Source organism: Terrapene carolina, unplaced genomic scaffold (assembly GCF_002925995.2).
Source record: "Terrapene carolina triunguis isolate 2854851 unplaced genomic scaffold, T_m_triunguis-2.0 Scaffold310, whole genome shotgun sequence".
Lineage (NCBI taxonomy): Eukaryota > Metazoa > Chordata > Testudines > Emydidae > Terrapene > Terrapene triunguis.
The window spans coordinates 2,833,628-2,855,222 of NW_020664661.1; the positions used below are offsets into that span (position 1 = coordinate 2,833,628).

Consider the following 21,595-nt stretch of genomic DNA (forward strand, 5'->3'; position numbering starts at 1 on the left):
ATTCTCTTGCAGTTTATGTACTCTCTAGTTTTTAAAACACTGTTGCCAATGCCTGGATACTGTTCAGAAAGTGCTTACCCATGTGATGGTGTCTAGGTCTGGGTGATGCTCAGCACACCCCTAGGGGTCAGTCTCCCTGGCTTGCCTTGGCAGGGATTTCACTTAGCTTTGTAATTTGTGTTTCTGACATCTTTCTGTCTGCTTGTGTGATGAGGTCAGATAGATCTGGTCATGAGACACACATTGTCTCTTGGGGAGCGTGCATCTGACACATGCTCATCTCTTAACTAACGTATACAGCGACAGAGAGCATATTTTGAAAAAAACATGAATGAGAAGAAATGAGAACATAGACTCCTCCCCAGGCTGACTCGCTCAGCCAGATGGATGTAGTTGCATATAGGGAGGCTGTGAAATAATGGCATCTACTCTGAAGCTGTGAGGCATGCCACAACTCTCCCTATTAATGCCCTTCTCTGGGGGAGATTCAGATAAACTTTGATCCCTTGCCTGAGTCCACCTTATTGACTCACTTAATGTTACTTAAGATTGTACATGCATAAATTGACATAACATACCAGCTTCTACCATGTGTACTTGGGGAGATGTCCCCCTCAATTCCTTCTCTGCCCTCACAGAGCTTTTTTAGAGGTTTTCGCTCTTGAGTATCTGTTTAGCTTTATTGATGCTGGCTCTGGTGGAAGCTCAGCTGTCATCTCCATGGTCAGAGATATAAAAGCACCAGTGGCTGGTCTACAATAGGACGCTCGCCATACTGAGCTTTGTTGGAGTCACAGCGATGCTACAAAGACACTGCAGATGTAGCTGAGGGAGGGGGAGTGGATCCCACCTCACCTACTGTTCCACCCTTCTTAATAGTGTTCCTTCTGAATGACTGTCCCAGCCAACTCTCAGTGGAGAACTCAGCTGAGGTACCCTGGTCAGAGACCCACACCCTTGGGCAAGTCACCATCAGAGGTGTTACTTAAGCCCAGTAAAAGGCACTGAAGTCAACAGCTCTCGTGACTCATGCTACCCTCTCTGTTCAGCTGAGTTGCCCTCTGTTCACACAGACATTGGTCTGAAACGTCATTTCAGTTTTCCTCAAGCCCGAGTTGCAAAGAAATCAAATGGTGTATTAATGAGTCCTAGCGTCTGTAGCACATGGTGTGCAGAGTAGGGCAGGAATGCATGCAAACTGACCCTCTTTAGAAGACTCAGTCCCTGTTTCTTAAGCAAAATATGGATCCTATTTCCACTCTGTGCCTTGCAGCCCAGTTTTTTCCAGTCCACTTAAAAGGTGTCTCTGCTGTTTTCCACCAGTATGATTGCAGCTTTCAAATGGGGCAGTTAGCAGGATGGCATGGGTGGAGAAAGGGGTGCGTGTGTCATGAGGGAGAAGGTGAGTTAAGAACCTTTTCCTAGGCTTGGTTGTATGTCTTAATGCTGCTGTTTCTTCTCTCCAGTAGGGAGTGTCCATGCGGGGTCAACATTCCCAGCAATTCAGGGGGCTCCCTTGACGGCTCTTTCCTCGCAGCCCAATTCCCTTGTTACAGGGGGCTTTCCTTCAGAGGATGAACAGCACAGTCAGCCTGTGAGCCCCCAGGGTCTGCACTACCTCCACTCTGCCTACCGAGTTGGTAAGGACAGCCAATCGTGGCTCCCATGGCCCTCTCGAGAGGGATTCAGGGCAGGGCTGCAGGAGGCTCTCACCACTGTATGGTAATTCCCTACTGCACCAGTCTGGTGATGATGGCACCCTGGGGAAGGATTGTTCACTGTCACATGTTGTTTCTGAGGTGTGGAGACAGGGCAATTTCAGACTGTCCAGTATCTCTGCTGAGCACTGTCAGTCTGCTGTAGCTATGCGGACAGGAAGGGTAGATAGACATGCAATGGGGAAACAGTCCAATAATCCAGCAAATGAATGTTCAGGAGTTTGGGTAGGTTATGAAGGGGATGAAATGAAATACAGCTCTGCAGGCAAATGAGTGTTCAGCAGCCATGTGGGAGACTGGGATTCAGTTTCTGCTGCTCCTAGCAGAGCTGTTAAGCTATGGCCATGCCTCCAGTTCTCGCTCTCCCTGGGCCACACATGTGCCCATATGCATTCCTGGGCAAACTGGCTACAAGACAATAAATAATCCCCCAGAAACTCCACCTGGACTGTCACTGGCCTGGGGGTGTTGGAGCCCCAGGGCCTCTGACTGGTCACAGATCATATTAATTTATATGGTGCTGTAAATTTTACAAATACATTCCCTGAAGGGTGTCTACTGCGAGACAGGTACGACAGACACAGGGCAGTAGGTTGAGGCAGGGAGAGCCAGGGTAAATCTGGGGCGAGAAGCTGTAAGGGAAGGGTGCCTGGAAGAGAAGTGGCTTTTCAGGAGTGCTCTGAGGGAGGAGAAGGTGCTCATCAGCCAGTAACGGGGGGAGTTCTTCGTGTGATTGCACGTCTATTCCATTTCAGGGGTGCGCACGCCCTGTGCACTAGCGTCAGAGATTTTTCCTTTAGCAGTACCTGTCCATGTGGCGCATGCACTCTCGGCAGCCTTGTGCTGCCGTGCCATGGTATAAAGGGCAAAGCTACCCCCAACCCCCCTCAGATCCTTACCGCCTGTGATGGTTGTCGGTGCAGTCTACCTTGCTACTGCAAGTGTTCTCCCTGTCTGAGTGTTTATATTGGGTGTAGTTTTTTTTACTAGTAGGTTTCCTTTTTCTTCAAACTGGTGTATTAAATGCACACTATGGTTCCTGGCAGTTTTGGGTGCCAACGCCCAGTACCGGGGTATGCGTCAGTCCACAGGCTTCAAACCTTGTGATGGATGCAAGAAGCCAGTGCCAGTCAGTGACCTGTGCTCCAGGTGTTGAAGTGCCTAGGAGAAGCTCACATCAGGGACAGGGAGGCACCAAGCTCCTCTGCTTTGGGTAGGAGCGCTCCTCCTGTCATGGCAGAGTCTCGATGCTGATCATCTTCTCTGGTAATGAAGAAGCAGCACTGAAAACTGCACAGAGGGACCTGTTGTCTAGGAGATCATGGTCCCTGGCACTACAGTCCAACGAACAAGCTGGGAAGGAGGGTAGCGTGTGCTTGGTGCCAAGGCACTCCCCAGTCCAGACAGCTCCAGCACTGGTATGGGTGCTGTTGAGACCCACCTCTGAGGAATGCCATTCAGTGGTATCGTCATCTCTCCCTGTGCTGTCAATGCTTGAGGCATGTGCTGCGACAAGCCATCTGCTGAGTCTCTTGGTGCCAGCTATGCCCGTGGTTCAAGAGACATCTCATCTGGTACTGAGTGATTCTTGCATGTATTTACCAGCTACAAGAATTCAGTACCCGGTTCGGCAGGCATTTCTGGACACTCTGGGTACCCCCTTGTACAGTACTGTTGAGATGCAGGCAGGCAAAGATTTCCCTGATGCTGTCCTCTCCGGACTCCTGGCACCAAGAGGTTCCATACCTCCTTGGTCGGATGATTCAGGATCATTGTCAGAGTCAGAAATCGGGTTTTATGTGTTGCAGCCACATCACATAAGCCATCGTTCTTCTCCAAGAGGTTTTCACCTCAGGTATCCAGCAGAGCCTCCGTGTTGGTTGGCCAGTAGGGATCCGCTCTGTGACCATATCAGTGGCTCTCTTGGAACCTGTGGGGTTTTCCCCCTGCCTCCAGATTGTCTATGAACCCTCCCTCCTCTGCATCCTTCAGCAGATGTCATGAAGCATGCAGGCAAGAGCTGCTTCCGGTACCGAGCTTGGTACTGAACACGGGTAGTCTGCCTCAGTGACTCCCCCTTTGGAGGAATTGGGGGAAGCTCCACCTCAGCCAACCTTGGGTGTATCCTCCTGATTGCCCGATGGGCGGTAGCATACAGTGTTTCCTCACCATCCCCAAATGATTACAGGGCCCACCAGGGCTTCTTAAAGAGGGTGCCTCCCTCCCGAGATATCCCAGTCTCTTGCATGGCTGCTGAATGCTTGTTTGCCTCAAGGAGTAAAGGGAAAAGTTGCAGGAGGGTATCGCCTGTGCCGCCTCTTTCATTCGCCGTGAGCTCATCCAGACAGCCTGGGAACACCAAGCAGTTAGTTTGACATTCTCATCAAGGACAGGTTGCCAGTTTCTCCTACCCTGGTGTTTTCCGAAATGCTAGCCTGCTTCCTAAGTGATTGGTCCCACATCCAAAGCCTCACACAACCAATGAGGAGAGGCAGCTGCATGCTCTTGATGTCAAGCACGCCCTGGCGTTCTACCTGGAACACACCAAGCCCCTCCGCAGATCGAGCCAGCTCTTTATTGCGATAGCACAAGGATTAAGGGCCTTCTGGTGTCCTCTCAGAAGATTTCAAATTAGATCACCACCTGCATCCGTACTTGTTACGAGTTGGCGCAGGCTGTGCCTCCACCGATATTGAAGGCTCACTAGACTAGGGCTTAGGCATCTTCTGCTGCCTTCCTGGCACACATCCCTATCCAGGACATCTGCAAGGCCGCAATGTGGTCTTTGGTACACACGTTCACAATGTATTATGCCATTACCCAGCAAACCAGAGATGACGCTGGATTTGGCAGAGCTGTGTTGCAATCGACATGTCCATAATCTCCTACCTGCCTCTGATGGTACTGCTTGGGAGTCACCTACAATGGAATGGATATGAGCAAGCACTCGAAGAAGAGAAGACAGTTACTAACCATTCGTAACTGTTATTCTTCAAGATGTGTTGTTCATGTCCATTCCATGACCCGCCCTCCTTCCCCACAGTCAGAGTTCCGGCAAGAAGGAACGGAGGGATGGGGGAGCTGGTGGTGCCTCTTATACCAGTGCATTCGTGCGCTACTCCATAGGGTGCCAGAGCCGGTCCCCTATGGATACCACTGAGGGAAAAGCTCCAACACTGATGCACGTGGCAAGCACGCATGCCTAACATGGAATGGACATGAGCAACACATCTTGAAGAACATCATTTACGAAAGGTAACTGTCTTTTCTTACAGACAACACTGTGGTGATGTTCTGTGTGAACAGGGAGTAGGGGCCAGTCATCGCTTCTGGGCCAAGAAGCAATTCTGCTTTGGGAATTTTGCATCAATGGCTCAATCCGTCTCAAAGCCTCCTGCCTTCTGGGTGTCCAGAAGAGTCTGGAAGACCTGTTGAGCAGATCATGTACCATGAGTGGTCTCTCCACCCAGATAGAGTCAGACACATTTTCCAACCCTGTGGCGTTCCCCACATAGACCTGTTTGCAACCCGACGACACATCAGCTTTGTTCATGAGGAGGTCATAGTTTGGGGTCTCTGATAGATTGTCTTTCCAGGACAACAGAAAAGTGTCCAACGTATGCATACCTTCGGTTCAGCTCCTACCCTGGGTGCTGTTAAAAACCAAACACTTGCATTATCCTCATAGCACTGGCGTGGCCTCGCCATCATTGGTTTTCCACACTGCTGACCCTCTCTACCAGGGTTCCACTAACACTACTGCCAGACCTGGACCTGATCTCATGGGACCACGGTCACCTCCTTCATCCCAACCCGGAGCCCTTCACCTTACAGACTGGATGCTCCATGGTTAACACCTCAGGAGGAGTTCTGTTCAAGGGATGTGCAAAATGTCCTCTGGAATAGTAGAAAATCTTCTAGGTGCACTTACCTCTTTAAGTGGAAAAGATTCTCCCTCTCGTCTCAGCAAAAAGGTGTTTCTTGGTTCCAAGCTCCAATAAAACATGTACTGGACTATTTGTTATACCTGCAACAGCAAATTCTGCCCATTAGTTCCATCAGGGTGCACCTAGTAGCTCTCTGCTTTCCGCTGTCCAATTGGTAATCGCGCACTTCTTTGCAACCCCATGTCACTTGTATCTGCATCCGATCCGCAAAAATGACCTGCGGATAGCCACAGATTTACAAGGTTTTAGACATAAAATTTGGATCCGCAATCCACAGAAATGGTCTGCGGATGCGGATATCTGTGGATATGAAGCGGATAGCTGTGGATTTGCAGAGCTCTATCTATTGAAGTCTGTCTGGTCAGAAGGAATTGAGGGGACTCGGGTCAGGGATAGCTCTGTCCTTTATGTCATTGTGTAGCAGCGTGAGCGGAGGGTACATGTGCTGCCCCGACAGGTACTGCTAAGGGAAAAATCTCTGGTGCTAGTGCACTGGGTGCACACACCTGAAGTGGAATGGACACGTGCAACACATCTCATAGAACAACAGGTACCAAACAGGTTAGTAACTGTTTTCTGGTTGCAGCCACAGAGGCAGGATGATAACAGTCACCGAGTGGAAGCGGTAAATGAGAGCACTGAAGCATGAGGGCTGAGAGGGAGCGTGAGTTGTGGGGGAATGGGGTGGAGGCCTGTAGTGAGGACAAGGAGCTTGAAATTGATGCTGTAAGTGATAAGCCAGCGAGACGATGTGGGAGGGCACAGCTAGGAAGAGGAGCGACCAGACTGGAAAAGCTGAAATGACAGAAGTGTGGGCATTGCAGCATAACTGCATGGTCTGTCTCTTGCAGCTGAACGTGCTGCTTTAGATTGTCTGTTACTGCCGGGCCACTGTGCCCCGTTCTGGTGTCCGCAACTCAGGAATGGTTAGCTGGAGAAGGTTCATAGCACAGCTACAAGTACGATTAAAGGGCTGGAAAACGCACTCAATCTGGTTAACTTAACCAAAAGAAGATTAAGGGGTGACTTGATTTGTCTAGAAGTTCCTACATGGACAACAGATACTGGATAATGGGCTCTTCAGTCTAGCAGACAAAGGTATAGTAATGTCCAAAGGCTGGAAGATGAATCTAGACAAACTTGAGACTGGAAGGAAGGCACAGATTTTTAAGAGTGAGAATAATTAACTGTTGGCACAATTTACCACGGGGTGTCGTAGATTCTCCATCACTGGCGATTTTTAAGTCAAGATTGGATGTTTTTCTAAAAAAACATGGTCTAGTTCAAACAGGAATTATTTTGGGGAAGTCCTATGGCCTGTGTTATGCAGGAGGTCAGTCTACATGATCACAACTGTCCCTTCTGGCTGTGTAAGCTCTGAGTCCATGAACAAAGGGGAACCAATAGCAATGCTATTAGAATGTGCTGCCAGCTCACCTAGCAAAACATTTGGGGTCCCGCATGCAACCAGAACTGCCAAGAGCGCTAATGAAGTCCCTTTGCAGCCCCAGGGAGCTGTTTGCTCGGCAGAGATTTCCAGCCTGGGATTGGTGTGCACTTTATCTCCTGTTTGCTGCCAGGGGATCTGCTCTGTATGCAGTGGTGGTGTAGCCATGTCGGTCCCAGGGTATGGTGGGTGAGGTAATGCCTTTTATTGGACCAACTTCTGTTGGTGAGAGAGACGAGCTTTTGAGCTTACACAGAGCTGTTTCTCAGGTTGGGAAAATGTACTCATTGGATCTGATGTCAGCCTACAGGATGGTATAGAGCTAGGTCAGCTGGATAGGGGAAGAATCTCCATGGGGTCAGGGTGCCTCTTCCTTGCTTGTTTGGAATGCTGTTTGACTCTGACTGCCCCCTTCCTGCAGGGATGCTGGCACTGGAGATGCTTGGCCGGAGAGCTCACAACGACCATCCCAACAACTTCTCCCGCAGCCCGCCCTACACAGAGGATGTGAAATGGCTCCTGGGGTTAGCTGCCAAGCTAGGTAAGGAGCAGGGGAGCTCTCTAGCCCTTGCATGCAGGGTTCTGTGCCCTGGAGGGAAGGCCCTGTTTCCTCATCTCCCAGGGTAGAATCAGTGGGCCTCAGAATTGAACAACTGCACCAGGAAAGAATTGGTTGGGTCCACTTCTGCCCATTCAGTGGTGACCTCTCTGGAGCACATGCAGTTGGACAGGACACAGTGCTCCAATAATTTCATTAATTGGCATTTTCAACAGCCCCTAGGTGTTGCAGTCCAGGCCACAGACCTAAGACACCCTGTGCCACCCCTGCCTTTCCTGGTATTCATGCTCTCTGAGACCCTCTGTAATGATAAATGCCTGACTCACCAGGAGAACTGTGTGGAGAAAGGCAATTCCATTTCACTGAGGATTTCGATATTTCCAAACTTACTTTCAATAAAGAACAAAAATAAAAAATGGAAATTCTTTGTGAAAGGGAATGGAGCCCAGGGGCAGGTGGATTGCACCACAGCTGTGGACCCTGAAAGCCCTGGCTCTCCAGCCCTGGGGCAGACTGAGTGGCTGGCTGGGACCATGGAAGCCTGGGAACCCCACATGCACCCTGTCTGGTTTCTTTGGTAGTTCAGCAAAATGGCACCATCTCCACAAAACATTCCGATTTTGCCAGTTGGCAGATTGCAACAAAACAACGTTCCATCAGGATTTCTGAACAGCACATGTCTCCAGTTCTATATCCCCAGCCCTCTTTGGTCTGGTCTGAACAGCAAATTTCTGATTCTCCCACTTAGCCACCCCTGCAAGCGGGAAGAGCAGGCCTAGACGACAGTGCCCGAAGCCCAGCTACACTAGGGCTTCCACTGTTAGTGTCACTGGGGAGCTGCACTGGTTATAGTGCAGTGGTGGAAACTCCAAAATTGTCCAGTTTTACCAAGGACTTGATGTTGTGTGTCCATGTGTCCCAGGAGGGAAGGCAGAGGGAATGGAAATGGAGGCTAGCTAAGTGTCTTGGTGGTTGGATGATCCCCCCAGTGCACAGTTTCCTTTCATGTTCCTTTAAAGGGATGTAAGTTGGGAGAAACGCCAGGAGTGGGGCCGTCTCTCCTCACTCCTGATAGATACTTATGAGTGTGAACTCTTGTCCCCTGGAGTGTGGTTGTGTTTCCTGGTCTCTGCCTCTCCCTCGTACGGGAAGTGCAGCTCCAGACGCTGATCTCTCCAACTAGAGCCAGTGCTGCCAACTTGGGAGTTGATTGATTTCTCATGGGTTGGTTTCTCCTCTCTCCTTGACATCCTGTTGCTCTTGCCCTCCTTTCTTGTGCAGGTGTAAACTATGTACATCAGTTCTGCGTTGGCGCAGCCAAGGGGGTGCTGAGCCCTTTTGTGCTGCAGGAGATCATCATGGAAGCACTACAGAGGCTCAACCCTGCCCATGTCCACAACCACCTGCGCACTCCAGCCTTCCACCAGCTGGTGCAGCGGTGCCAGCAGGCATACATGCAGGTAGGGTGCTGCCTGACCCCTGCTGCCAGGCCAGGTTCTCTGCAACTGCAGGCACTGCTCTGGCATGGGGAGGGAGGGGAATCCATTGGCTGCTCTGATTGGGCTGATCTGTCTAGTTTTCTGAACTGATGCATCAAATGGGAAATCTCTTCCCAGCACGGAGAGACTGTCTCCAAAGCACGCCACAGTACCCATTCTTCCCCTCCCTGTCCCACTGGCACCTGCCAGCTTGAGTGTTTGCCTCAAGTTGCCTGCTCCTGTCTCCAGCCCTGTGGTGGAGCGTCTTACCCCATTGCTCCATGCACCCTACACCTTTCATTGTTCTCTTCCTTCCCCACTTCTTCCTGCCTCCAAGTTCTACCTTATTTTTCACTCTTGCATCCTCTTCCCCCGCCCCCCCCCCACTCCAGGTTTTCTTCCCACATCTCCTGCCCAACCTGGCTGCCTCTCTCCCTCTGTTTGGGTCCCCTCTCTTACCATTTGTAGCTCCCCTTCTTCAGGTTTCCAGACCCCTTTCTACCCTTCTCCCGCACTTCCATTCACAGGTGTGTAGAGGAGGCAGGCTGGCCAGTGGCCCTGGGAGTGCCTAGGTATCCCAGGTTTATTGAAAACAGGACAAATCCCAGTTTGTGGCCAGCTGGGATGGGATAGGGCTGTGCCTCCAACCCAGGGCAGTCCTGGCAAAAATGGCCAGGGGACCAACCCACACACCAGTTGCTCTGTGAATAAATTATCAGAGGGGTGAGGACACTGATCTAATAGCTCTGTTGAATATATTAACCTGCCACCTAGAGGCTGTTTGGTGTGACAGATCTCTGTGTGAGAACTACTGAAGCTTGACTTGAAATGTTTTTGCAAAATACGTGAAAGGAACATCCTCTCGTGCACTGGGCCAGCAGCACTGGGGCCTCAGCCAAGAGACTGGTGGGGGTGACTGTTTCAGGCCCCTGGACCAGAAAACGTGGAGTTACCCTGCAGCAATTTAGCATCAGTGTTACTCAAAAGGGATAGGTTTCAGAGTGGTAGCCATGTTAGTCTGTATCAGCAAACTGGGAGTGGTTGGGTCATTACAAAACCTAAACTTAATTTCCCCAATACTAATTTCTCCCTACTGTTACTCACACCTTCTTGTCAACTGTCTGTAATGGGCCACTCTCCTTACCACTTCAAAAGTTACTTTTCCTCCCTTCGTATCCTGCTGTTAATTGATTTATCTTGTTAGAATGACCTCACACTTGGTAAAGCAACCCCCATCCTTTCATGTATTTATACCTGCTCCTGTATTTTTCACTTCATGCATCTGATGAAGTGGGTTCTAGCCCATGAAAGCTTATGCCCAAATAAATTTGTTAGTCTCTAAGGTGCCACAAGGATTCCTCCTTGTTTTTTCAAAAGGGTTAGCTTCCCTTGCCCTGGTAGCAGTGGGAAGGAGGTGTGGAGCAGACACCGTGAACGTGCTGGGGTGGATGGAACTATAAATGGCCCTTGTGTGTAACCTGCAGAATGCACGTGGCCTGGTGGAGGCTGCATGTGTGGAGCTGACTGGGGTGTGGGGGATTTCCTTATCCCATGGGAATTTTCTTTGCTGCACTCTGATAGGTTCTCTCCTTCAGGAGCTTTGTAGTAGCTGCCTGTTGCAGAGTAAGGTGGAAGACCTGGATTTTCATTGTGTCCCCGTTGGTTTCCGTGGGGTGTGAGGCATAGCGCTGTCATCTGTTGTAGCAGTTATCCTGCTGGTCAGAGCCTCTGAGTCTTGGTGCTGGTGTTGGTAACCCTTATTGCAGAATCCTGTGATGTTTCACCTTGGGAGCAATTGAGCCCTGTGCTGAGCACTTCACAGCCAGCGTTAAGGTGAAGAGAGCAAACACCTTAATGCTGTCTCCTTGTCCCCCCAGTACATCCACCACCGGTTGATCCACCTCACCCCAGCTGACTACGATGACTTTGTGAATGCCATCCGCAGCGCCAGAAGCGCCTTCTGCTTGACTCCCATGGGCATGATGCAGTTCAACGATATCCTCCAGAACCTAAAGCGCAGCAAGCAGACCAAGGAGCTGTGGCAAAGGGTCTCTCTGGAAATGACCACCTTCTCCCCGTGACAGCAGGCAGAATGCTACAGACTTGCAGACCCCCACCCTGGGTAGCTTTAGTTCCAATCACACCATCGTTCCTTATGGTGTCTTTTTTATTTTAGTTTTAACTTGTTGGAAACCACTGATCTGATGTATTTATACCGTGACATTCCTCTCCAGCGCCACCGCATAGTAGTGTTCGGCGTCACTTGCTCTTCCTCCGACCCCCCGCAGGCCACGGCCTTCGTAAGGGGGAGGAAATAAGAAGCAGTTGAGCTGGCTTCCCTGCGGTGTATCCTTGATTTCGCCCCGTGCCCCGAGGCTGTCCCACGAGCGGTTTGCAGTGTGTGTGCGCGTGTTTGAGGGCGGGGAGAGTCTGTCTTCAAACAAATATTTATTTTGGCATTTATAAATGTGTAAACTTCTTTTTTTGTATGGGCTTCTCTCTCTCTTCACACGCCAGCTTCTGTCAGGGAGGCTGGGGCCGCGCTCTGCAGAGCCAGAGCTCCCAGGCCATTCATCGCAGCAACACCTGCTGAGAGAAGCTGGAGTAGCAGGGAGCTCCTCGCTGCCCACCCACCTCCACAACTCCCTGCAGCAGCTTCTGATGGGAGAGGCTGAGACTTGGAGAGTTGTGTGCTCAGTTGCCTGGAGGCCTGGCTGAGCTGCTGGGGCTCTTTCCCAGGAGGGTTGCTGCCCAGGCACTGCTGGCTCCGTAGGATGTTCTGAGTTGTACAATCGTGTTCCTTTGGCTGGGGTATTACTCTCCTGTAATCAGTTTCTTACCCCTGGTCTCTTCTCGTTTCCTGATTAAACACTCATTTTCTTAGACTGATTCCCTTTTCTCTCGGCTCTGGTGGAATGTTCCTGCCGTGGACCAGTGATAGCTCTTGAAGGGCTCACAAGTACTTTGCACTTGGGCAAATCCAGGCTGGTAGAGGTGGGCGTGGGGGTCGTCGCTTTCAGTAAAACTGTGGCAGGTTGGAGAATCTTTTGCCTGGCACAGCACTGGAAGAGGACTTTTCTCCAAACCGTTCAATAGACAGCACCTTAGCTGGCCTATCTATCGGGGGCTGGGGAGTTCCTTCTCAATTCTCATGGCTGAGTGTAAAAGGAGTGGGGATTCCCATGTGTTCTTGCTTAACGCTCACTGGCCACCAGGTTCCCTCATCAGGGCTTGAATGCCAAGGCTCTGTTTGTTAATTTATTAGTGAGCGATAGAATAATTGGCTCTTACTGTGCATAGAGCGTCACGTCTTCAAAGTCCTGTACTAACAGAAACTACTCTCCCTTAACGGTACCTAACCTTTATATGGTATGTAGTGACAAATATTAGCTCTCTGCTCAGTTTGGAGAGATATTCAGCTGAATAAGTGAGCGAGACTGTGGTGGACGTGCTACGGAATGTTCATTTGAGAAAACATTTCTTTTTATATCAAGGAAACGTAAAGAGTTGCTGCCATGTTAAATAGACATGTTAAAAAAATCCTTTCATGTGTTACTGCTGGCTCCTCAGATCATTAAACCTGAAAGGAAATTAAGAATCTCCTGCACTTTTCACTAGTTGTGCATTTTGCTCTTCATTTGCCTTGGCCAGTACCAACAGAGTTTAACTCTCTGGCTCTTCCTGCATTTGAGCTTCGAGTGCCATCGGGGGATGTTTTAATCCAAACGAGCTCCAGTGACATTCGGGAAAAAATGTCATAGATTTTAAAGCCAGAAGGGACCATCTTGAGTGCTGGAGAATCCACCGCACTCCTTGGTAAGTTGTTCCAGTAGCTATTGACTCTCACTTGAAGTGGATGAGAACGGTTTAAGTTTGGTGGTAATACTCAAGTGTTGGTTCTCCCCTGCCTGAGGCCCCTGTTAAAAGCTCCAACATTGCCCTTTTGTTTCCTACCCTAGACAGGTGAAAAACAAATTAAAAAGCTGCTGTAATAATGAGCCTCCATAAACATCTACGTTTGACAGAGGTGAGGTTTTTGCTGGTGTCTCACTGAATGTGAATTCAAACTTTGGCCCCCTTATGAGCCCTGGAGCTTTCAGTACCCTGGCTATCCACTCAAGTACGCTGGAAGACTGGCATTGTAAAAGGTAACGGGTGGTGCTGCATAACTGACGGCTGGGTTTGACTCAAGTTATCTTCAGTGCTGAAAATGGAGACGGCCAGGTGATCCAAAGAGAGGTTTGGGTTCCTGGCACATGGGTGTGCTCTCTGTGCTGGGAGGGGGTTGTCCGCTCAAAGTAGGGCTACCTCCTGGGGTCACTGCTGGGTTATCAGGAAGGCTCTGAAAGAAAACTGTCTCCCAACCTTCCCGCTTCCCCCAGGTTTAAGTGAAGAACAGTGGGGGCGGGACGGGGGAGACAAAGGAGAACATTTACTATCATCTCCAAGAAAGGCAGGAAGTACAGGAGAAAGCGGCAAAGCTACACACCTTACATAAGTGCTAGGAGCACAGGTGATAGTCCTGAGTTGAGGATGTGGGTTTAGTTTAAAATGTGCGATAAAGGGAAGGGCAGAGACTTGGTTAAACCACAATATGGAGTTGGAGACTAAACTTACAGTGGGGAGATTGTGTGTGTCTAGATTCACCTGAACCACCATCAGGAGGAGGTGGCAATGCGGAGAAGAGTATTGTCACTGGGATCCGTAGTTTGGGCTAACACAGCAGAGGCTGCTTGTATGAGGTTAGTGGGGAATTTCTCGCTGGAAATGTACCAGCTCTAATTCCATGTAGCCCCTATGATCTCTGTAGCCAAAAGGAGGTAGTGGGACAGGTGCTCTTTTTCTGTGCGCATCACCGTGTATGTCTCACAGTGGTGTCTTGTACTCATTTTCTTTTCTGCTTCTGGGGGGAGGGGGAGGGAGATGGGGAGCCTTCTGTGTTCATGTGATTGGCCACTGCTCCCAGTATAGGGAGGGGAGCTGCAGCCACAACAGAGCCTCAGCAGGCACAGCAAAAGGGATAGGGGAGTTCACTGGATGGGACGGGATCTCACTCAAGACAAACGTGGACTGAGCAAAATGGCCAAGCCAGGCAGGGGTCCAGGTAAAAATAGTTTTAGGGGTTTCTGCCCGTCTCTCACAGGACTTCCCCCAAGGCCCAGGAATAAGGCTTCTAGGAAACCGTCTCCTTGAGCTATGCTGGAGTGCATGTCTGAGCGTGAGTAGGAGCATTTAATGAGGAAGGTATTTTTTCCCCTGCCATGCAGTCTAAGGGGCTCTGAAGTTTCCTCCATGTTCCTGGGAGAAGGCAAACAGTCGCCCTTGCAGGATACCTTGGAAATGGCACATTCCCACCTGCTACCACAAGAGCTTTTGGGTAGCTTGGGCAGGCTGTGTGGCAGTCAGGACATCCCTGATGAGTAGCAGTGTGACTTCAGCTAAGTTGAGCCCCAGTGGCACCCAGCAGCCTTTACTGATTTAATAACATTCTATTATTAAATCAGCATTTGTTGCCCAAGATGACTTTCTTCCTGCTGGTTACTTCTGAGAATAGGGGTGAAGGAATTAGCCTCACGATTTCATCTTCTGAAGTGGGAGAAAACCTGGCAGGGGCAAAGGATGGCATCAGTTAAGATTGGGTCTCGCTTCCACTGAACCTGGAGGTTTTTTCCTGAGGCCCTGCCCTAAACTCGAGGCCAGAGGAGAGAATGTGGCATTGCTTAGACCTGAGTAGGGCTCTAAATCTCACTCAGTCTGAATCCTTGAGGAAGCTAGATTTACTCTCAGCCTTCTCAACGTGCCTCATGTCCCAGCAGGGTGCATTTCAGTCACTCCTCTCTAGGAAGAGTTCTGCATGGCTGAGGACCTGTGGCCTTACAGGGCAATTGCATATTCAGCCTGGACCAAGGGTTCCCACAACAAAATTTTTGGTGGCCTTGAGTCCAGCCACCAACTCTTGCTGGTGCCTGCACTAACACTCCCCTCCCCACCTCAAGGAGCCAGCGGGGGCCCAGGCGAATGGGGAGGGGGGTGGATGCAGGGCCAGAAAGGCAGCAGAGCCAGAGGTGATGGGGAGATGAGGGGATGGATGTGGTGCTGGAGCAGGCACCAGAGGCCATGAGGGTGTGGGGTGAATCCTGCTGCTGTATGACCAGAGTTGAGGATCAGGTGCTGTGCGCCACCTGGAGCAGTGGGGCGGGGTGTGTGTGTGTGTGTGTGTGTGTGTGTGTGTGTGTGAGAGAGACATCGAGGAGCAATGGGAGGGACCAGTTGCACTTTTGTGGCCTGAGTGATTTATGGGAGTCCTCAATTGATTGGAAATATGGCGCCAGCTTTCCCCAAGGCCAATACTTAGTGAATAGCCCCTATGCCAGATGAGGCAGGAGGCTAGTTCATGTGCTCTACGGCACAAGTGCTCCATTACAGTCATGGGTCATAGTATATGATCCTGTTACCTCCCACCCCCAACTGGAGACCAATGGCAGGTTTGTCATAATAGCCCTTGCTGAGAGGCCAGTTAGGCAGGGGCACCATTTCAGATGGGGGAGGGGGGCAACTTTAACTGTAATTCCAGATAACTTGGCAATTAAGTGACAGGAGCCCTGTATCTAATTCCTATCCAAAAGAAAGAAAATTAAATCAATATTAGACCCACTCAGCTCTAATCATGAATCATAGAAGATTAGGGTTGGAAGAGACCTCACGAGGTCACCTAGTCCTACCCCCTGCTCAAAGCAGGACCAATCCCAACTAAATCATCCCACCAAGGGCTTTGTCAAGCTGGGCCTTAAAAACCTCTAAGGATGGAGATTCCACCACCTCCCTAGGTAACCCATTCCAGTGCTCCACCACCCTCCTAGTGAAAGTGTTTCCTAATATCCAACCTAGACCTCCCCTACTGCAACTTGAGACCATTGCTCCTTGTTCTGTCATCTGCCACCGCTGAGAACAGCCAAACTCCATCCTCTTTGGAACCCCCTTCAGGTAGTTGAAGGATGCTATCAAATCCCCCCCCCCCACTCTGTTCTTCTGCAGACTAAATAAGCCCAGTTCCCTCAGCCTCTCCTCGTAAGTCATATACCCCAGCCCCCTAATCATTTTTGTTGCTGGCCGCTGGACTCTCTCCAATTTGTCCACGTCCCTTCTGTAGGGGGAGGACCAAAACTGGACACAATACTCCAGGTGTGGCCTCACCAGTGCCGAATAGAGAGGAATAATCACTTCCCACGATCTGCTGGCAATGCTCCTACTAATGCAGCCCAATATGCCGTTGGCCTTCTTGGCGACAAGGGCACACTGCTGCCTCATATCTAGCTTCTTGTCCACTGTACTCCCCACCTCCTTTTCTGCAGAACTGCTGCTTAGCCAGTCGGTCCCCAGCCTGTAGCTGTGCATGGGATTCAGGGCCGGTGCAAGGATATTTTGCACCCCCACCCCTCCCCCTGGAGCATTGCTTATTATAAACTTTCAAAAATGAATACTGCATAATATGGCATTGTTCATTAGAATTAATACATATTTGGCTTGAAAATTTATTAATTTCATTATTTAGACTACATATTTAATGAAAATAAATGAATAACCGGACAGGGTGTGGGGCTGGCTGGCTTTGGGTACGGGGGTGCGGCAGGGGCTGGCTGGAGAAAGGGGGGTTTGGGGCTGGCTGGCTTCGGGCAGGGCAGGGGATGCGGAGCTGGTTGGAGATTGGGTGCGGGGTTGGCTGGCTTCAGAGAGGGGGGTGCTGCAGGGGTTGGATGAAGACAGGGCAGGGGGTGGGGGGCTGGCTGGCTTCGGGAAGGGTGTGCTGCAGGCGTTGGATGGAGACGGGGGTGCGGAGCTGGCTGAGGGCAGGGTGGCAGGTACCAGGGCCATCCCTAGATATTCTGGGGCCCTATGCAGCCCCCCCGCAGGGGGGGTTCCCCAGTCCTCCATGGGGGAGGTGGGAGCGGGGGGGGGCCTGGCTTCCGGGGGGTCGGGGCTGGCTTGGGGGGCAGGGCGGTGCAGCTGGGGCTGGGTCTCTGTACTTCCTACTGCCCTGACCCTGCTGCAGAGCTCAGGGGAGTGGGGGCAGGGTGGGGCTGAGTCCTGGGGAAGAGCGGGAGCAGCGCCCCGGGTGGCCGAAGGATGAATGACATCACTTCCCGGCCGGAGCTGATCAAAGCCGCAGCGCCCCCTCGCACAGTGGCAGGAAGAGGGTTACACGTTTAGCCGGCGCCGGGTGGGCACTGCTTTTTGGCGCCCTAGGCAGCTGCCTAGTTTGCCTAGTGGATGCACCGGCCCTGATGGGATTCTGCACTTGTCCTTGTTGTACCTTATCCGATTTCTTTTGGCCCAATCCTCCAATTTGTCTAATACTAACATATTCAGACATCTTGTGGCAAGACACTGGTTGGGTTTAAAATTTTAATGTATAGTCTTACTTTGTTACTAATTCTGTGGAGAGAGAGATACCCCCATCAGGACTCCATCTCAGTTCTCGGAGGGGTGGGGGTTTAGTGGGTTACAATGTGGGAGGGGGGCAGCTACATCTGGGTACTACTAAAGAACATCAGAATGGCTATACTGGATAAACCAATGGTCCACCTAGGCCAGCATCCTATCTTCCAACAGTGGCCAATGCCAGGTGCTTTAGAGGGAATGAATAGAACAGGTAATCATAATGTGATCCATCCCCTGTCACCCACTCCCAGCTTCTGGGAAACAGAGGCTAGGGACACCATCCCTGCCCATCCTGGCTAATAGCCAGTGATGGACCTATCCTCCATGAACTTATCAGAACCCTGTTATAGTTTTGGCCTTCACAACATCTCCGGCAAAGAGTGCCAGAGGGTGACTGAAGAAATACTTCCTTGTGTTTGTTTTAAATCTGCTGCCTATTAATTTAATTTGATGACCCCTAGTTCTTGTGTTATGTGAAGGAGTAAATAACATTTCCTTAGTCAATTTTTCCACAACATGATTTTATAGACCTCTATCATATTCCCCCTTAGTCATCTCTTTTCCCAGTCTTTTTAATCTCTCCTCATACGGAAGCTGTTCCATGCCCCCAATCATTTCTGTTGTCCTTTGCTGTACCTTTTCCAAATCCAATATCTTTTTTTGAGATGGGATGACCACATCTGCATGCAGTATTCAATAAGTGGGCATACCATGGATTTATATAGAGGCAATATGATATTTTCTTCCTTATCGATCCCTTTCCAACATTCTGTTTGCTTTTTTGACTGCCGCTGCACATTGAGTGGATGTTTTCAGAGAACTATCCGCAATGACGCCAAGATCTCTTTCTTTAGCGGCAACAGCTAATTTAGATCCCTTCATTTTATATGTACAGTTGGGATTATGGTTTCCAATGTGCTTTACTTTGCATTTATCAACATTGAATTTCATCTGCCATTTTGTTGCCCAATCACCCAGTTTTGTGAGATCCTTTTGTAGCTTTTTGCAGTCTGCCTGGGACTTAACTATCTTGACGAGTTTTGTATCAGCTGCAAATTTTGCCCCTCACTGTTTACCCCTTTTTCCAGATCATTTATGAATATGTCTCAGTACAGCGCTCTGGGGAACACCACTATTTACCACTCTCCATTCTCACCATTTATTCCTACCCTTGGTTTCCTATCTTTAATTATGACTTTTCTTATCTTAATCACCCTATCTCTGTTTGTAAACAAACTCCCCACCCCCAGGGTGGAAGCCGGGAGCAGCACAGAACTCATCACATTCCAGCTGTGTGCAGTTAAGCGATCCATCTGGGGCTGTGAGCAGACCTCAGGTACAAAACTTGGGGGGTAGGGTAGAGGCCCCCTGCCCTCCCTAAATGGCACCCCTGCAGTTAGGGTTTCTCCTGCTAGCAGGGTGGTATTTCCCCTTTGAGCCGGAAACAGCCGAGACAAGAAATTTGTGCAAGTCACTCAGGAGAGGTTCTTAACACGATGCAGAGAATAGACTCTTCCCCAGCCTCAACTGCTCTCCTGGCTACTCACAGGCATGGCGTAGGTTCACCCCATTTCCTGGTGGTCTCCTTTTTCACACTGCTACCAAAAATGGCCAGCCCACATACAGGCTTTGGGCCGCTGTGCTCAAGAAAGGGCTCTCCCCGCCCCATCATGAATCTGCTCATGGAAAGCTACTGGCAAACAACACACCCTTTATAATACAATGGGTGCTTGGTTCTTCCTGATTTCTGTCACCTGCAGCTTCCCAAGAGGAAGGTTGGTTTTGGATGTGATCAGTTCAGAGACTCTAGCCTTAGGATGAATGCTGTAGGCAAGCTGCTCTTACTACTTGCCTCTCAAAAGTTTTCTTAAAGTGATTTTTAATCCAGTGACTCAGTTTGTTTAGGGGGGGGTCCACTCTCTGCACCCAAACCCTGATCATATCTGATCACAGCTCTGGAGTTCCTGCCTGGTTGTACTCATGTCTCAGTGTCCTACATGGAAGGGAAACTGATTACAGAGGGTGTCCTGATATTCCAACCCTGCTGCGAGGTGACTTTCACATGGCAGTGCCCCAGAGCTCCTGTCTTGTGGCTTTCATTTTTGTGGGACAGGTAAATGAGCTGGAATTCTCCTTTCATGTGTTGAGCCTTACTTTAAATTTGCTAGATATGGTGGGCTGTACTCATGGCCTAGAGTAACTAGCCTAACTCAGAACTCAAATGCTCCCTAATGCAGCCAGTTCCTTTTGGGTCCTTTTACCCTGTCAGTCCCAGGCCATGGTTAATACATTCTAAGCTGGCAAGAGCCCTCTGGCTCCACTGATTGCATTTTCGCAGCTATTTAATTTTAGGCTTGTTATAGCTTCTGTGAGAGGTCATTGGTGTGGGTTACTTCCTTTCTCTGCAGTAACTTTTGTGTGTTCGCTTGTTACTCTGTGAGGTTCCTGGGTTGTCAGAGCTCCTGGTGATTAGTTGTCCAGAGCAACAACGCAGGAGAACTAGATAAATTCATGGCGGATAGGTCCATCAGTGGGTATTAGCCAGGATGGTGTCCCTAGCCTCTGTTTGCCAGAAGCTGGGAATGGGTGACGGGATGAATCACTTGATGATTACCTGTTCTGTTCTGTTCATTCCCTCTGGGGCACCTGGCATTGGCTGCTATTGGAAGACAGGATATTGATCTAGATGGACCTTTGTCTGATCCAGTATGGCTGTTCTTATGTTCATTTTGCCTAATTTGGAGCAACTGCTCTGACCAAACCCTTTTTGAATCTCTTGGTAAGCTATGTATTATTGGCATGAGACACTGTCAGGCTTCAAGTTAGCAGGGTCACACTAAGGCCACCCCAACCTGAGTGTGCTGGTTCTTCAGGTCCAACCTGGTTTTGTGTTCGTAGTGTTAGAAGGCTTTGGCTGGGGAATGGGGGGCTACTTCAAGAAATGTGCCGGTGGGGGTTTCTGTTTTAAAATCAACTCTTCTCCATCAACTAGAGTGGATATGAATAGCCATAAAATGTGATTTGTCCAGAGCAGTGGCTCTAGCATAAGAGCTAAGAATGAACTTCCACAGGAGTGAACTAGTTTGTGTGGTAAAATAGCTGACATCTCTATTGGACAAAATAGCCCCTTCCCAGTCTGAATGGAACAGCTGTGACAAAGTCTCGGACTCAAACCTGAGACAATCAAGGTAACAGGAAAAGAAACAGTGCAAGCCCAGTGGCAGGAAGTAATGACAATGCACAGAGCACTCCCCTGGGGCGCTTAGTGGGGCCAGGGCCTTCCTCTTGGAGAACACCCACTAGAGTTCTATAGGAAGGCAGGGTGTAAAGATACCTGCACTGCTTATGCTGAATGCAGCTTCCTGATTCTGAAGTGTAATAGCAACTCCCTGCCGCTGGGGTAGTTTTAGCTACCCAGTGAATTGAGGTTAACGTGATGTGGACAAGCTCAGGCTGCTGGCCAGTGATCTCTGAGCAGCATTGGACCACCTCTGAAGCTGGTGCCAGCCCTAAAGAAAAGCCTGTTCCTTGCTGCATGTCAGGTGAGGACCATCCCTGTGCTGCCACCCAGCAGCCAGCAAGACTTCTGCCTGCAGTTTCTTGACTAGCGCAAGCCTTTACCAACAGCTTCGGGCTTGCAGAAGCTGGCCAGAAGCCTACAGGCAGGCTGGTGAAACATGGCAGGACTGAGAGTGATGAAGCTCTCCTGGCACTGCAAACACCCACAATGTGTATTGAGACGGGAGGGAACTGTTTCGCTGGCCTGCCCCATTTAATTTTATGGCTCAGTGGTAGTGGTGCTGCTGGCTGTAACATCTGCCCCCTTTTGTCACTGCACATCTTCATGACCCTGTTCCTAACACCCACTGCACCCTTCCCAAATACCAGCTTAGGTCACTATTCTAAGTTGTAGCTTCTTTGTTTCCTGCCTTTGCCCAAGCACAGGGATGTGTGTGTGGTGGGGAAGGGGGTGATCCCAGAACCAGAAAGAGGACAACACTCCAAAC

At 50.0% G+C, this 21,595-nt stretch overlaps 1 protein-coding gene across 2 annotated transcripts in view; it reads left to right on the forward strand.

Annotated features, from left to right (window-relative positions):
• Positions 1–11,837, forward strand: part of ZSWIM8 (zinc finger SWIM-type containing 8) — a 129,522-nt gene extending 117,685 nt beyond the window's left edge. For both annotated transcript variants that reach the window (XM_024218757.3, XM_024218758.3), the window contains 4 exons: positions 1,467–1,640; positions 7,534–7,653; positions 8,953–9,131; positions 11,027–11,837. In XM_024218757.3, the coding sequence (XP_024074525.1) occupies positions 1,467–1,640; positions 7,534–7,653; positions 8,953–9,131; positions 11,027–11,230 (677 nt within the window). In that variant the 3' untranslated portion in view covers positions 11,231–11,837. The remainder of the gene's footprint in view (positions 1–1,466; positions 1,641–7,533; positions 7,654–8,952; positions 9,132–11,026) is intronic.
• Positions 11,838–21,595: the final 9,758 nt, after the last annotated feature.